Source organism: Rattus norvegicus, chromosome 16 (assembly GCF_036323735.1).
Source record: "Rattus norvegicus strain BN/NHsdMcwi chromosome 16, GRCr8, whole genome shotgun sequence".
NCBI classification, from domain to species: domain Eukaryota; kingdom Metazoa; phylum Chordata; class Mammalia; order Rodentia; family Muridae; genus Rattus; species Rattus norvegicus.
The window spans coordinates 51,118,008-51,130,364 of record NC_086034.1 but is presented as its reverse complement, the minus strand read 5'-3'; the positions used below and the strand labels follow the sequence as shown (position 1 = coordinate 51,130,364).

Sequence of the window (12,357 nt, the reverse complement as noted above, 5' to 3'; positions counted from 1 at the left end):
CCCAACAGCAGGCAGATATCTCGGGCCTCAGGGTTCTGGAGAGAGAAAACTTGGAATCCAGAACCCCCGGGTGATGCAGGCAACGTTCCCATGCTGTCATCCCCCTTCCAGAAGAGTCACCTCATTTCTACAACATTTCAGCTGGCGTTTTTTTCAGGCCCTCATTCAAGAAGGCCAGCCTTCCACCAACGGCTAGTGGTAGGAAGCCAAAAGAAACAACCGACAACAGAGGCAGACCCACAGGTGACTCACATGCTGAAGTCTATCAGAGACAGCAATTAAACCTTTACAACTCGAATATTAAAGAGAAACTGATGAAATTACAGATTTCCCAGGCATGAAGACAAAGAGAAGCACCTCAGTGCATAGGAATGCAGCTGCTCCAATCAGAGGAGACTAAAACCTGGTCAGCAGTGGGAGGAGAAAGGGTGCGGTCCATTTTAACATTTTAGATTGCATCATCAGTGGCAAGATGACAGATTGTAAGTCCATGACCATGAGAATGGATGGAGAGGAGTCAGGATAAACAGCCACCAAGAGAGAAGACAAACAGCTAAGACACGTTAGCTGGTGCCCCAGTCACAGCCAGGTGGCTTGTGCTATACCCAGTCACAACAAGGAAAGTGTGTTCAAGGACTCTAGCCACTGATCATCCTCAGAATGGGGGCAAGAGAAAACTGGGGGACCAGTTTGGCCACCGAAAACTGAAGCTGAAGGCTGAGCTAACACGCTGTGAGGAAGAGAGACAGGCAGGGCCCCCTGACGTCTGCCCATCACTGGGAGGATCCAAGGGTTTGCAGTAGAGGAGCAGCACAGACTGGAAGCCAAGAGAGTCCCTCTGATACCATGGCTACTGCCAGGACAAGCTGTCTGGGGACCGTCTGATCAGGGACACAGGAAGTTGGTGGCATTCTTGATGCAGCATCCAGTGGATGAGGAGGGTAAAGTGGTGGCTGGGCTCTGCACATCCTTGGAGTCTGAGGCACAGGGCCCTGCACATCAATTGGGCTCCAAAGCTTCAGGGTCAGGAATGTAAGCTCACCCCGGGGAAGTCAGACTTCAGAAGCCTGGCAGAAGACTGCCTGGCCACGGACTGCTCCAGAGGCACAGTGGCCGGACTTGGCTGAACTACTGGGACTAACAGCTCTTCTTGCCACAATCTGTGGAGTCTGACTAGAAAAACAAAGGGAAAAACCACAATGCGAGGGGCAGGAGAAACCACACTTCTCCAACCAGGAAACACCGGCACAGCACACAGAGCTTCCTAGTTCATCTTCTTGCTTGTTTATTTTTATTTTTTAAATAATAATCCTTTAAATCTCAAGCACAAGAAGCATTTAGAACTGCAAACAGACATGGCCAGAGAAGAAGGAAGCTTCCTAAGCCAAGGTGCCAATACAAGGAAGGGGCTGGGCTATGGCTCAGTCAGGAGTGGCTGCTTTGCAAGCCCCAGGGCCTGCATTTGATTCTCTGAATCCATGTGAGAAGACCTGGGTATGGCGGTGAGTGCCTGTGTGCTCAGGAGGCTACAGAGACAGCTGGGGCTTGAAGGCTACTAGGGCTAAGTCCAGGCCAGCGAGGTCCTGTCTCAAAGACCAAAGTGAGAAGCACATGAAGAGTGGGAGCCTCAGCTGTCCCATGGTCTGCAAACGGATGCTCACACAAGGGCACAGGAACTTGCACACAAATGAACACATGCATATACAACATATGTGCACACAAGGGGAAAAACTAGTGAAACAAGTGGAGGGCCACTAAAAACCGTGAGGGAAAAAGGCCAACTGCATGCAAAGGTGGAAACATCAGACTTTTTGTGAGCAACCCACACCCAGGAAAAACTAGAACAATATAAACCCTGAAAGGAGTAACTGTCCACCGAGACTGCTACATGAGCACAGTCCTCTCTCAAAACGGGTGGGACAAACACACACACACACACACACACACACACACACACACACACACACACACACACGAAAGCACTCGTGACAACCCCAACACCACCGTGGGAGCTCTGGGCGGAATACTAAGCACAGAGGAAGAAGACAGTCTTATCCACAAAAGCATTTTACATAAGAAACAAATGACCAGGAGAGCTGAAAAGGAATAAATCACGTGATCAGAGCAAACCAGTAAACCCGGAACACTAGTGTGGGGGAGGGGAGACCACAAGCACTCTAATCAGCCAGACGCTGCCAACAGAACCTTAGGAAACAGCACACCCCTCTCAGTAATAACTCTAAGAGCAGACAACCTTAACTCACCCATTACTGCCCGCTACCTGTGCTCCACTGAGGAGCAAGCGTGAGCCAGTGGCTGCCTCCGGGAATCTGACGTAAGTAGTAAAGAGCTCCCCAACTTAGAGTCAGAGTCGGAAACCAACCCATCAACCCATCAACCCATCAACCCATCAACCCATCAACCCATCAACCCGATGGACGCCATCCCAGCCATCAGGCGGACGGCTTCACATCTCAGTCTTTGTGGGTGTTTTAGTTAGGATTCTCTCATGGTGAAGAGGCACCATGACCAAGGCAACTCTTCAAGGACAGCATGTAATGGGCCTGTCTCACACTACTTTACAGTCCGTTGTCATCAGGGCAGGAAGCATGGCAGCGTTCAGGCAGGCACGGTGCTGGAGAAGGAGCCCAGAGTTCTAGCTTTTAATGGCTGAACATCTCTACCTTTCAGATATGAACTCAATTATGAGAAAACACTAGAATGTTAAATGTGAGCACATGAAGACAATCTCACTGAAATGAGTATGCTCCTAAAAAGATGTAGGTAGCGAGACCAAAATTCTGCAAATAAAGACATTGACTTTTCAACCAAAGCCCAGGCGGCAGCGGGTGGACCCAGCAGACTTGTAAGGGATTAATGTCGCTATCCTCTCAAATGTCTCCTAAATGGAGATGGGGAGGGAGAGGAGAAGGCTCGTGGTGCACGGTGCACGAGGACCTGGGTCTGATCCCAGAACAACTCAAAGACTGGGAGCGGTGGTAAAGCACTGTGGTCCAGACGGGGAAGCACATCGCTGAGGACTGGCAAGCAAACAGTGGGACGTCCGCAGTAGAACCCAGTCTTGTGTTCCAGCAGACTTCTCAGTGTGTGTGGAAAAACCATCTACTAGTTAAATTTTTTGACAGAAAGATGTCTAAGAATATTGATGGATAAGATGGAAAATTAACATGCCTCCAGACTGAAAACTGATAATTAACTAAAGGAAGTGCTTCAAATACATTACTCAATGGACAAAAATATGAGTTAAAATCAAAGGTTGCCATGGCCATTTAAGACTCCAAAGCCCCACGTAACTATTTTATGGGAGATAAGTTCCTCCTGATTCCAGGCTGAAACTGGTCTCTCCTAGGATGCTGGGGAGGGGGAGAGACACTCATGAAGCCCAGCAGAGCCCCTGTCCTCCTCCGAAGTCTGGGTTCCATGTCATGATACTGCTGCTCCCAGCTGACTCACCAAGTCTGCAGAGTCAAGTGCGGGCTGCGGTGACTGAGCACCAGGCTGCCCGCCTCCTTCTTCCTTCTTCTTGCAAGGTATTTGCTTGGAAGGAAGCAAATTATACCACAGCATGAAAATCTCATTGGAAAATGGTAAATCCGCCAAGCTGATCTGCGTCCCAGCCTACGGGCAATGGGAGAAATAAAGGAGAGAGAAAAACGAGATGTTTAAATTAAATTAGTATTTGTAATGCTAAGACAGAGGATGACTGGGCGAGCTTGTCTTAAAGCAGAACTAACACACTACTGGTGACATAAAGGACTATGTGTGTGTGTGTGTGCATGTGTGTGCGTGTGTATGTGTGTGTATGTGTGTGTGTGCGTGTGTGTGTATGCATGTGTGTGTGTGCGTGTGTGTGTATGCATGTGTATGCATGTGTGTGTGCGTGTGTGTGTGTGTGTGTGTGTGTGTGTGTGTGTGTGTGTGTGTGCCTGCGTGTTCTTGAGTAAATGTATAGTGGTCAGAGGATGACTTTCAGACATTTTTCTCAATTTCTTCTTCACTGTTGTTATTTTTTAGGAATGACAGGGTCCCTCACTGGATCTGGAGTAAAGGCTCTAGGCCTCTAGCCCCTTAAGGCATGCACCACTGGGTCCTGCTTCTACACGGGTGCTGCGGTCTAGACCTAGGCACTCATCATGTGCAGGGGCAGCTAGTCCATGGGCCATCTCCCCTCCTCAGCACTGGTAGTTTTAAATCTAGACGGATTTCTATCTTTACCTGTGGTTCAGTAAGAAAGAGTGCCCGATCTAACTGCCCATCCTGGGATTGTTTTGGAATGTTAAATTTCCCAACTAATTTCCCCAATGACTAAGCACACAACTTTTTCTGAATGTGGAATCAAATTTAAAAAACAAAGATAAATGACTAAGTTGAAACCAAAGTACTCCTTTTAATAAGTCAGAAGAATGACTTGATTATTATAAACCACCATTATAAAAAGCTTAAAGTCAGAGATGCTGATTTTGTTCTTGAATGATAATTTAACAAGTTTTCTTTGAAGCCGTGGGTCACTAGAATATCCAAAAAAAAAAAAAAAAAAAAATCCAAAAAAAAGGTAAGATGGCTTCGGACCCCACCTGCTCACGGCTGGGGTCTGACCTCAGGCTCACGGTCTCTTCAAGGCTACCCCTTAACATATTTATTAATTTTACTGGCAGCTTTGACACATGATAACCATGTTATCCACTGTACTGACAACGTCTAATGGCCAAACAGAATCATCATGGTTGCTTTCTAATTTTATCATGATATAGTATTTTTTTTTCGAATAAAGAAAACAAAAACAAACAAACAAAAAACAAAACAAAACAAAACAAAAAAAAAGAAAAAAAAAAGAGGAAACTGCCTGTCTTTCTTCCTGCGGTCATCATTAAATAAGTGCTTGTCCTGCACTGGACCACACAAACCGTTTTGACCATGTGTGCGCTGTCTGGATGCCCTCATACAAGGAAGGGCGAACAGGCTGACTAAAGGAACCACACTCAGTGTCTTGTTGGGTTTCAATTCTTTGTCTTTGTCTTTTTGAGGCAGAGGGTTCCTCGGTATTTTGGAACTCACTCTGTAGTCCAGACTCACGGAGATCCCCCTGCCTCTGCCTCCCGAGTACTGAGGATAAAGGTGTGCATCTTTGCCACCACTACCACCTGGCCACTTAATTTCAGGTTGAATCAATGAATTATGCATGGGACGGTTTTGATATCCAGCTCCACCATCTAGGAGCACAAACCACTTTGGGCAGTTGCTATCGGAAAATGGAGGTAATCAAATTCTCCATCATCAAACTCCCATGACATCGTTCCAGGCTTAGAGGAGCTTAATACAGAGAGCTCTCCACACACAGGTCAAGTGCTGGAAACTGAAAACACTCCACAGAGATGGCTGTAGCAGAGGCAAAAGTTCTTCCACACCCAACGAACAGGAACACAAAGTCAAGCTGTATGGAATGTTATAGTTTACAAGTAGAATTTAAAATTCTGGAATGAGAGGAAAAAACATTCTAGAAAAAACCAGGGCTGGCAAGATGGCTGAGTGGGCAAAGGTGCTTGCCACCAAGCGGATGACTTGTGCTTTATCCTCAGAACCTGCGAGAACATGAATTCCTCTGCGCTGCCTTTCACCTTCTCGTCCATGCCTTGGCACACGTGCACGCCAACACCCATACCCAAATAAAGAAATAAACATTGAAAAAGAAAGAGCTGTGGCCACTGTTGGTCAAGTGGTAAGGAGAAGCACTTTGCAGACCAGGACCACAGTCTTATCTGAGAGCGATTAGGATTACGGCGACGGTGCCTACCAGGCATTCCTCCCTGCGGCGTTTACTGACAGAGCAGAGATCGACTCTCAGCGTCTTCTGCTGAAGGACCACCTGAGAAATGGCCACCCTGAACACATCGTTGTACAGCACAGATTCCGTGGGCGGATGAACTTTTGTGCGGAACAGACAGCTGACATCTGCCGAGGAGGGAAGCACGGCGACCCTAAAATACCTGCCAAGAATAAGCACAGAGTGAATCTCATGGCCACGTCAATCACAGTGGATTCCCAGCTATGCTTGGCAATTAGCTACAAAAGAGAGAAAGTGAGGAAATGCAGTGAGCGTTATCGGATGAAAGTGCTGTGATGGGAGCTCAGCTGCAGACACTCTGTTCTTCACCCACCCATGCCCACCAGGCCCGAGCCTGGAAAACCCAGCCTGCCATCACTCCGAGACTGCAGGAAAGGCACTATGGGAAAGCAAGGAGGACGAGTCTGCAGGGCAAACCTCCCTGCGTCCACCAGCTTAAAAGTAAGCTGCCTCTGAGTCCGAGAAGGAGGGGCACGCTAACTGACGTGGAGACCGGTGATGCTCTCTCAGAGAACCCTCATCCTGGGCACCAAACAGGAGACTGCTGGTGAGCAGTCCTAGGAGTGGAACATCCTACCCCACAGAGAGAAAGGAAGGCGAAGGAGCGTTAGTAAGACGGGCACAGAGGAGGGGGCTTCAGAAATCTCATTGTCCGAGTCTCCGAAGGTGCAGACGGGACAGCCTGTTGGAAGGATCCCGTGCTGCACGGATGCAGAACAAAGTGTGCGACAGCAGTGGCTCCGGCGCTCCTTGGGGAGCGTATCTGACACTCCGTGAACATCATCATTCCTGGGAGTGGCCTGAGGTATTTTCCTCCTAATTCCAGAAAGAGAGGTCCACTAAATCTCCCCCCTTTTGATTCATACTGTTGTCTAACTTATATTCTAAAATATGTTATTTTCCTATCTAATTAGGAAAATCTGTAGTTCAATCCCATGGTTGAAAATTCCATGTTATTTCTTATTCTATATCAACATCAATTATAAAGACCCAGCACTAGAAGCCTACTGGTGGCCGATGAAAGGCTCAGTGCCCCCAGAGGGCTACAAGCTCTGGAGAGAGGAGTCTTCCTCCCTTTGTTGTCCCCCCTCTAACCCCGGCCTTCATGGAAAAGCAACATGTCAGACAGTGAGATGAAAGGAGAGGACGTCTGTCCCTTCGGCCTGCAGGTTCCAGTCGCTCTATCCCGATCCCACTGTTCATCTCAAGATGTTTCCACATCAAACAGGACAGACTTGATGAACTTCAGAAGTGAAGACAGGACCTGGAGAGATGGCTCAGTGGTTGAGAGCACTGGCTGCTTTCCTGAGGACCTTGCTTCAGTTGCTGGCACCTACATGGCAGCTCACAGCCAGCTGCCTGTCACTCAAGTTCTTGGAGAGCCAATGCCCTCCTCTGGCATGCATGTAGTACATAGACATACATGCAGGCAAAATACCACTACACATAAAATAATAATAAAATCATCATCATCATCATCATCATCCAGGGCATAGTATCACATACCTTTACTCTTAGCACAACAAGTGGGAGGCAGAGACAGGTGGATCTGTAAGTTCAAGGTCAGCCTGGTCTACAGAATGAGTTACAGGACAGCCAGGGCTAACCAGGAAACTCTGTCTTGAAAAATCATCCCCCCCCCCCAAAAAAAAGGAGAGCAAGGGCCACTGTGCGGTCCATTCTGCTAGAGGGGACCTCTCCAGAGCCTGTCCCAAAATAAGGTAGCTGTTACCAACCAGCTGAACACCAACATTTGTCATAATGAGCAGTAAAATGAAGGTTTAGAGTCAGGCCTCAGTCCCAGCACTTGGGAGGTGGAAACGCAGGCTCAGGTGTCTGAGGCTAGCTTGGAACACATGAGATCTTGTCTCAAAAAACTAAAACCATAGTGCTACAGAGAGTAGTACTTATTCTTCAGAGAGGGATAGTATTTATTTTATATATATGCCAAACTTTATTATCCATTCATGTGCCCATGAAATTCAATTCTAAAGAAAAATAAAGTGACAAAATTTTCAGGAAAATGGATGGCCTTAGGATATACAGTACGAAGTCACTCACTATCTATAAGAAAACTCCCCACATGTTTTCATCATATGCAGAATCTATCCAACAGTATATGTGTGATATATCAGGTAGAAAGGTAAACAAGAAAGGCTGAATATGAACGGAAGAGGAAGGACTAAACGTAGCCAGTGAACATGACTCATGGAAGAGGATATAGAAGTCATAACCAGAACTCTCATTTTTGGTGGTGGCTAAGTGCATACAAATATATTTGATATGGAAATTATAAAACCCAACATGAAGCTCGCAGTTTCTGTTACGTTACACAGTCTTTGGGTCTGACAAATTCTGGTTGATGATGTTTTTTCTTTGTAACTTTTTAACTAATGAAGTTTAAATTAGAAAAAAGAAAGGAAGAAAAGAAGGACGAAAAATAGTCAAACAAAAACCTCTCAAAGATTTTTAGCTAGAGAACATTTCAGAGTACTGTGTGTGCTTGAATGTGTCAGTGTGCCGGCTTATGTATGAGTGTAAGAAAATGTTACTCCATCTCAAGAGAGTTTAGGCCAATTAGACAAGCAACTGTGTTGATTACATGTTGCTGTACAGAAGCATATGCTACACACCAGCTGGCTGACAACCACTATTGCTACCCTCTGGGCTTAAGGACTAGGACCTCCTGTGAGGTTAGGATGACTGTCACTGGTGTAGCTGAGGGAGAACACTTGTGTGTAAGAAGAGGCACGGAGGCTGGAGAGACTGCCTCACAGAGAAGAGCATTTACCACTCTTGTGGAGGACTGTGCTTGACTTTCAGCACTCACACAGCAGCTCCTTGGATGCCAGGAACATACATGGTGCCCAGGCAAACACTCACAGACATAAAATAAAAATAATTAGGAAGGAAGGCAGGCAGGCCAGCCATGGGTGTAGACATACTACTAAGAGCCATTGACAACATACCCCGGTATCACAGATTGTGAACAAGACGTCTCAAATGGTAGACAGCATGAAGCCTGTCTTCCCCAAATGCTGCCAGCTGTGTAGATGCCCAGTCTCCCTGCTCACCTTGTTAGTGAAGTGGGTCCCCAGGCTCTGTTCAGGAAGTCCTCCTGGATCCTAATGCCAGCTTTGATGGCTGTCGGGGATGCTCAACCATTTAGTCTATTTGTCTGCACTCTGCTTCTGCACACCCCACCCCTCTCCCCGTGATGATGGTGATGTGGGCAAATACTCAGGACTCGTACACATACTCTGCTTAAAGTCCCGGCCTCTGAGGAAGTCATGGTCATTAAGAAAGCAGCTCCCTGGCTGGGCCCCATCCCTGTGCTGCAATGAGGGGAGGGTCAAATGCAGAGCAGACTCACAGTCACTCGCCCTGCTCAAAATCACTGGCTCTAGAGGGGACTGGTGGTTAAGAGCTCTGGAAAGAGGCCCTCCTAGGAAAGAGCCCTGAGGCCACGGGCAGTGGAGAACTCTGCTAACACTGTGTTGGGAGACAACTACACTGAGGAGTTACTACTCGCCAGAAGCAGGCATGGAGGCTAAAAACCCATGCTTTCACATAGCCTAATATGTTTCTGCGGCAATGCTTAACTTAACCACTGCATATTCATGTATGACATCACACTTAGTCACTGCATACTCATGCATGACGACATCACACTTAACCACTGCATACTCATGTATGACATCACACTTAGCTACTGCATACTCATGTATGACGACATCACACTTAACCACTGCATATTCATGTATGACATCACACTTAGTCACTGCATACTCATGTATGACGACATCACACTTAACCACTGCATATTCATGTATGACATCACACTTAGCTACTGCATACTCATGTATGACATCACACTTAACCACTGCATACTCATGTATGACATCACACTTAGTCACTGCATACTCATGTATGACGACATCACACTTAACCACTGCATATTCATGTATGACATCACACTTAGCTACTGCATACTCATGTATGACATCACACTTAACCACTGCATACTCATGTATGACATCACATTTAGCCACTGCATATTCATGTATGACATCAGGAAAAAGTGTTTCCAAACCAATAGTAGTGGCTACTATCCAATAACAGAAATGAAAATAAGATTCCCAGCAATCAGGTCCCGACATGGTCTGTGGATGAAGAAGGGACCATGAAGTGTTGGTTCCTAACCTCAGTGGCAATCCTCTGAACAGGACCTAACTCTGCTTTCCTCACATGTTTTGCTTCATCTGTGCCTACTGGTGGGCCACACACAATCATCTATCTGCGTCTCCCCATAACTTCATTTTTTAAAAAAGATCTATTTCATTTTTAATTTGTGTATCTGCGAGTGTCCATGTGCAGGCATCGCAGAGGTCGGAGAGGGTGTTAGACCCCCACAGCCTTAGTTGCAGGTGGTTATAGGTGCTGTCCTATGAGAGTGCTAGGGAAACAAATGTGGGAGCCCTGGAAGAGAATCGGGAATTCCTACCCACTAACGGTCTCTTCAGCTGCCCACCCTGGTCCCCATATCTTCCATTCCGACGAGCTGTTTGATCCCAAGCAGAATTCCTGCAGGACACTTTGAGTCCGCACTGTTTCCTGTACTGACGTTACTTACACCTTTGAAGAATGAGGTATCGAGAAGGCATGCAGGTTTCGGAGTTGTGCTATAATCACCATGAAACTTGAACTCTTTGTATCGTATCTGTCAAAAGAGACACAGACTCAAACAGAGGAACAGAGAAGAACCAGGGCCCGGCAGCTCCCCTCAGCCTCCTGTGTTACCTGAGTCCTATCTGCACCTGTGCAGTCTCCACAATGGTGACATCCTCTTCCCTGTAGGGAATGTCTTCAATCTCGCCAGGCCTAGAAGCAGGAGCAGGTGGACGGTCAGTTCTCAGGGACACTGACTGGCTACTCTTTGCCTTCCATTCCCGTGGACGCTACTGATTTGGACAAGAATCAGGCCTGACTCTAAGCTCAGGGAACACATTTAAATGAGTGGAATTCCTAAGCCCAAGAGGCCACTATCTTAGAGGATTTCAGACACGTTCACAAGGCATTCCATGTGCCAACACGCATTGGCCCAGCACCAGGTCAGCTGCCAATCCTACACCAGTCTGCTCGACATTTCTACGGCTGGCAGGGACCGCTTCACCTTACAGTGTATGCAGGGGACCGAGTCACCATACAGCGTGCACCAGCCTAGCTGACGCATGCAGGGACTGAATGTGCCCCTGCCAGTTCCTTACTGCTTCACAGAAGCTTCGTAGACCCCACTGTCTCCAGCCACAGACTCATCAGAGGCCGCTGCGGACACACGAGCAGTCTTGTCTCCTCGAAGATGAAGTCCTCTTCTTTTGGGTAACGACTTTTCCACATCTAAGGTGGAGAAAATGATGCCATCATTAGTTTCTTGTTGGGAAAAGTATAAAACACTCACACCATAGACACCCAAAGTACAATTTCCTTCTTAAAGACAAGAATATTATTTCCCATATTCACAGATGGGATGAGAGAAATCTGTGATTCATAGGGTTACTTGGGAAAAAACTGTTTTTGCTTTTGTCTAAAGAATTATTTTAAAAAGATGTATTTTATGAGCATTGAGTGCTTTGCCAGCATTTATAGAAATACACCATGTTCATGCAGTACCGACAGAAGCCAGGAGATGGCAGTGGATCCCCAGGTCTGGCGTTACAGGCAGTTGTGAGCCACTACCTGGGTCCTGGGAACTGAATTCCAGTTCTTTGCAAGAACATCAGCTGCTCTTAACCGCCGTGCCTGCTCTCAGAGCCGACCCCCATCAGACTGATAAAAGCAGGTTTATCTATTTAAGGGAGCGTGTGCATCGTGTGTATGATGCACATGTGGAGGTCAGAGGACAACTTGAAGGAACGTCTCTCCTTCCATCACGTGGGTCCTGGGGAAGAAACCCAGGCTGCCAGTCTTGGATGCAACTGCCTTAACCCACTGGCCCATCTCACAGGTCCCTGCCCTAATTTCAAGGCCGGGATACATAATTTGCATTGTCCCCAGCTTCTTCCTTCAGGCTTCCGTGAGCCACTACAAACTCCGGCTAAGCAAGCACATGGTCCCATCAAACACAGGGACTGTTTGTACTGAGGAACTCCAGCTACTACAGAGTTTGCTCCCGCTTCTCTCTACACAGTCTGCTCCATCTACGTTACTCTTCTATCAGAAATTAAAGAGAAAACACCTCTGACTTACAGCACTTCTCACCAGCTAATAATATCACTAAAAAAAACAAAACAACTTTTCTGTGTGCTACTGAATCTCCAGCTACCACTTAGCTTTTATCTCTAACTCATATTCATACACCAGCATCCAGCAGGGAGCAAGGAGCACTCATTTAAAGCTCGCTCAGTACTGTAATAAGCTGCAAGCCCTCGGAGGTCTTTCATCCTGCAGTGAGTGAGCGAGGAGCGGTCTTGGTATGCATTTCGGCCCCCCTCTGA

The 12,357-nt window shown here is 47.0% G+C and overlaps 1 protein-coding gene across 4 annotated transcripts in view; it reads right to left on the bottom strand.

The window, feature by feature from the left end:
* Nucleotides 1-12,357, bottom strand: part of Wwc2 (WW and C2 domain containing 2) — a 163,434-nt gene that overhangs the window by 24,165 nt on the left and 126,912 nt on the right. For all 4 annotated transcript variants that reach the window (NM_001109111.1, XM_063275643.1, XM_063275644.1 and 1 more), the window contains 5 exons: nucleotides 11,131-11,260; nucleotides 10,664-10,744; nucleotides 10,497-10,583; nucleotides 5,813-6,005; nucleotides 3,475-3,639 (listed from right to left, as the gene is read on the bottom strand). In NM_001109111.1, the coding sequence (NP_001102581.1) occupies nucleotides 3,475-3,639; nucleotides 5,813-6,005; nucleotides 10,497-10,583; nucleotides 10,664-10,744; nucleotides 11,131-11,260 (656 nt within the window). The remainder of the gene's footprint in view (nucleotides 1-3,474; nucleotides 3,640-5,812; nucleotides 6,006-10,496; nucleotides 10,584-10,663; nucleotides 10,745-11,130; nucleotides 11,261-12,357) is intronic.